This window comes from Atractosteus spatula, chromosome 5 (assembly GCF_055471065.1).
Source record: "Atractosteus spatula isolate fAtrSpa1 chromosome 5, fAtrSpa1.hap1, whole genome shotgun sequence".
Taxonomy (NCBI): Eukaryota; Metazoa; Chordata; class Actinopteri; order Semionotiformes; family Lepisosteidae; genus Atractosteus; species Atractosteus spatula.
This window is the reverse complement of record NC_142710.1, coordinates 3,665,373-3,668,891: the sequence shown is the minus strand read 5'-3', so window position 1 is coordinate 3,668,891 and position 3,519 is coordinate 3,665,373. Positions and strand designations below refer to the sequence as shown.

Below are 3,519 nucleotides of genomic sequence, written 5' to 3'. Positions count from 1 at the left end.
TGACAAGGACAGGACAGCTCAGTCTCCATTGACAAGGACAGGACACACAGCTCAGTCCTTATTGACAAGGACAGGACACACAGCTCAGTCTCCATTGACAAGGACAGGACACACAGCTCAGTCCTTATTGACAAGGACAGGACACACAGCTCAGTCTCCATTGACAAGGACAGGACACACAGCTCAGTCCTTATTGACAAGGACAGGACACACAGCTCAGTTTCCATTGACAAGGACAGGACACACAGCTCAGTTTTCATTGACAAGAATAGGATACACAGCTCAGCCCTTTATTGACAAGCAGGAGAGAGACACTTCATTGCTTCATTTTCCATTAACAAGCACAGAGTTATTGATTTAATCTCAATGGAAAACAGCACGATGGACAACGACACCGCTCCTGATGAGCTCAGTCCCTGGTTGAGAGGAGCAAGCATCGCTGGAATTGTTTTCTGCAGCTGCATCGTCTGCATTGGGCTGCCCCTCAACTGCCTTGCTGTGATCGGACTCTACAACCTAGTCAAGGCCAATAATGCCCTCCCCATCTACGTCATCAACCTCCTCATTGCTGATCTCCTCCAGCTTGCTACATTGCCATTCACAAGTCTTTCCCCTTACTTTTTCCAGTCTGATGAAATCATTGCTGCACTAATCATTTTAATCCTAGTCTATGCATTGTCCATCTGTGTCAGCATTGGCTTCTTCGTCTGCATCTCCCTGGAAAGATACCTGGCTGTCGTCCATCCCCTGTGGCACCAGAGCCACCGCAGCCCCAGGTTCGCCATCAAGGTGTCTGTGGGAGTCTGGCTGTTTCCTCTTCTCCTTTTCTCCGCTGTGTTTCTCGTCATATTTCTCCTTGATCTGACGGAAGATCCTTCAGTCATTGGGATTCTTCTGATCTTTGTGTTCTTCTTTCTTGTTCCACTGACCCTCCTTGTTTTCTTCTATGTCCGCTCCAAAGCCGCCATCACCTCCTCTATCGGAGCTCCGGATGTGAAGAAGAAAAGGGCCCTGCGTGTGCTGTCCGCTGTTCTCATCCTGTTCATTGTCGTCTATGGACCTTACTTCACTTTAAGTGTGATCAACACTGTCCTGAGTTCAATGGGTATTGTCGTGAGCCTGGAAGTGTCCTTAACTTCTGTTGTGATCCGCAGTTTCAGCGTCATCGTAGATCCCATCCTGTACGTCCTCCTCAGGAATGATGTCAGACAGACGTTGAAGTGTTCACTGTGTTGGTGCTGCAGAGCCAGTTGATCACAGGAACACAGAGATTCCCCAGGTTGTTTCCACAGTCTGAACCAGGCAGTTTGGTTTGGCTAGACAGTATAGGTCTAGATGGTGTATATTTATGTCTAAAACATAATATAAAATCCCAGACTTCTCTTATATCCTTCCTGTTAGCTTGTTTGGATCAGATACTAAAGTCACATGTTCTCACATATATCTATGCTGATAATACTCACATCTAAGTCCATACTAAACCTTACCCAGAAGCTGCTGCTTCTACACTCTCTAATTGCATCTGATATAAAAACCTGGATAACTCAAATTCTCCATCACTTAAACCATAACATGTTGTTCTACACCTCTCATCTATTCTGCAAATTCAATGCAGTAACCCTATCTGAGGAGGACACTGTGCTTGAATTTCAATGTAAGTTAGAGAATTCTGTAATAACATCATTCTGCCATCTGAGAACGTCCTAAGCTGTCTTTGACATCTGCAGAAAAGGTGGACAACATATTAATCTGTTTCTAGAATTGATTACTGGAACACTCTACTGTTTGGGGTATCTAAATCCACACTGAACAAATTGCAGTATATTCAGAATTCAGCAGCCAGAATCCTGACCAGGTCGAGTGTGAGTGATCACATTACTCCTGTTCTGGCGTCCCTGCACTGGCTTCCTGTCAGGTTTTGAGTTGAAAATCCCAATGCTCACCTCCATGGCTTGGCACCACAATACCTAAATGATTTATCTATCTACTCCTCACTTCACAACCTTTGTTCTACTGACTTCTGTCTTCTTTGTTTTCCCAAGCCTGTTCACATTGTTTGGGTGACAGGGCCTTCTCCTGCTGTGTCCCAGGGCCCTTTAATTCTACCCCCAAGGATATCAAAGAGTCAGGATCTCTAGGCACTTTAAAATCCAGGCTCAATACCTTCTGCTTCAGAGAAGCTTTAATTTAATTAGTGTTTATGTCTTCTTATTGCAGCTACTACTACATTTTTAACCCCTTGGTTTAATTTGTGTTAATTTTGTTCTCTCTTATCTTGGCTTACTGTTTTCTTTGGCTTTATTATTCTTTCACTTTTTTGTAAACTGCTCTGAGAATCTGTTTGTAAAGGTGCTGTATAAAATGCTGTATTATCATTGGTGCGGTTAATTAAAAATGGCCAAATAAAGCATGTGTGAAATTCTGCTCCACATTTACTGATTTTTCTCCTTCTCATATTTCCTTGACGTGAGAGAAGGCTGGCTCAGACCTTCACTTCGTCTTGTGATAATCAGTGAAGTAAAGATCAAGAGATTGGAGATGACTAGTTAAAACCGCAGACATGCAAAAAAACTTTCTTATTTCAAGCATTTATCTTCCAGTGTTGCCTCTACCCTTTTCGGATCTTTTTATAAAGTCTGCAAGATCATGTCTCCAATGGACTACATGAATTCCACCATACATGCTCTCTCAATCTATTGGTTTCTGTTAGCTGATTTATTGAAGGACCTCATCCTTACATCAATATTCTACTATTAATTTCTACTTCCAATTCTTGAAGAAACCCAGGGAATGAAGAGGAATGGGCTATCCATGAATTTTAATTGCATCAAAATGAGAAGTGAATAGAAAGTCCACTGTGTGCTTGGAGGATTCAGACTGTCAGAAGGTGCTTTGTGCCATTAAACCCTCCTGCTGTATTTCATCCAGACTCTGGCTCTATCTTCCACAGCTCCTCTAGTATGAGACAGGGAAGGAATCAGCTTGCAATGTCTAGTTGATAGTTGTAATGTCTGATGTTTATGACGGAGTAAAGCAGTGTTCAGTGAGTCTTGTGACAAATCCAAGTGCAGGATGAGACAGGCAAACAGAAGCATACGGTATATGCTATGCCAACCAGGAGTACTGTTGACTTCACTGGCATGAACTCGGTTAACTGCCAGGAGAGTCTCCTTGTGACTAGTGCTTTAGATTTAGGCTTTTATTTTGATTATTTTTAGAAACGAGTTTCCAACTGTCTGTACTACTACTCCTGCTCATTTTGTACACTTATAACACCTATAGAATAGGTAAGAATAACTCCTATTGATTCTGCTATTTCAGGTCTATTTATGAGGTTTTTACTGCAGGAAAGTCCTTACTCCTGGAAAGGTAAGTTCTTCAGCAGAGAGCGGTGACTCATCGGACCTGATCGTCCAGGTTACTGTGGTGTTCAGTGGACCCAGAGCGAGGACCCCAAAACTGGGACTGGACACCTGTCCATTACGGGTCACAGTAAATTTACTACTGATAAAAATCCAC

The 3,519-nt window shown here is 42.9% G+C and overlaps 1 protein-coding gene across 1 annotated transcript; it reads left to right on the top strand.

Annotated features, from left to right (window-relative positions):
* Window positions 1-381: 381 nt before the first annotated feature.
* LOC148833572 (G protein-coupled receptor 68-like) lies at window positions 382-1,254 on the top strand. Its single transcript, XM_088915197.1, has one exon. The coding sequence runs from the start codon at window positions 382-384 to the stop codon at window positions 1,252-1,254; it is 873 nt and encodes a 290-aa protein (XP_088771323.1).
* Window positions 1,255-3,519: the final 2,265 nt, after the last annotated feature.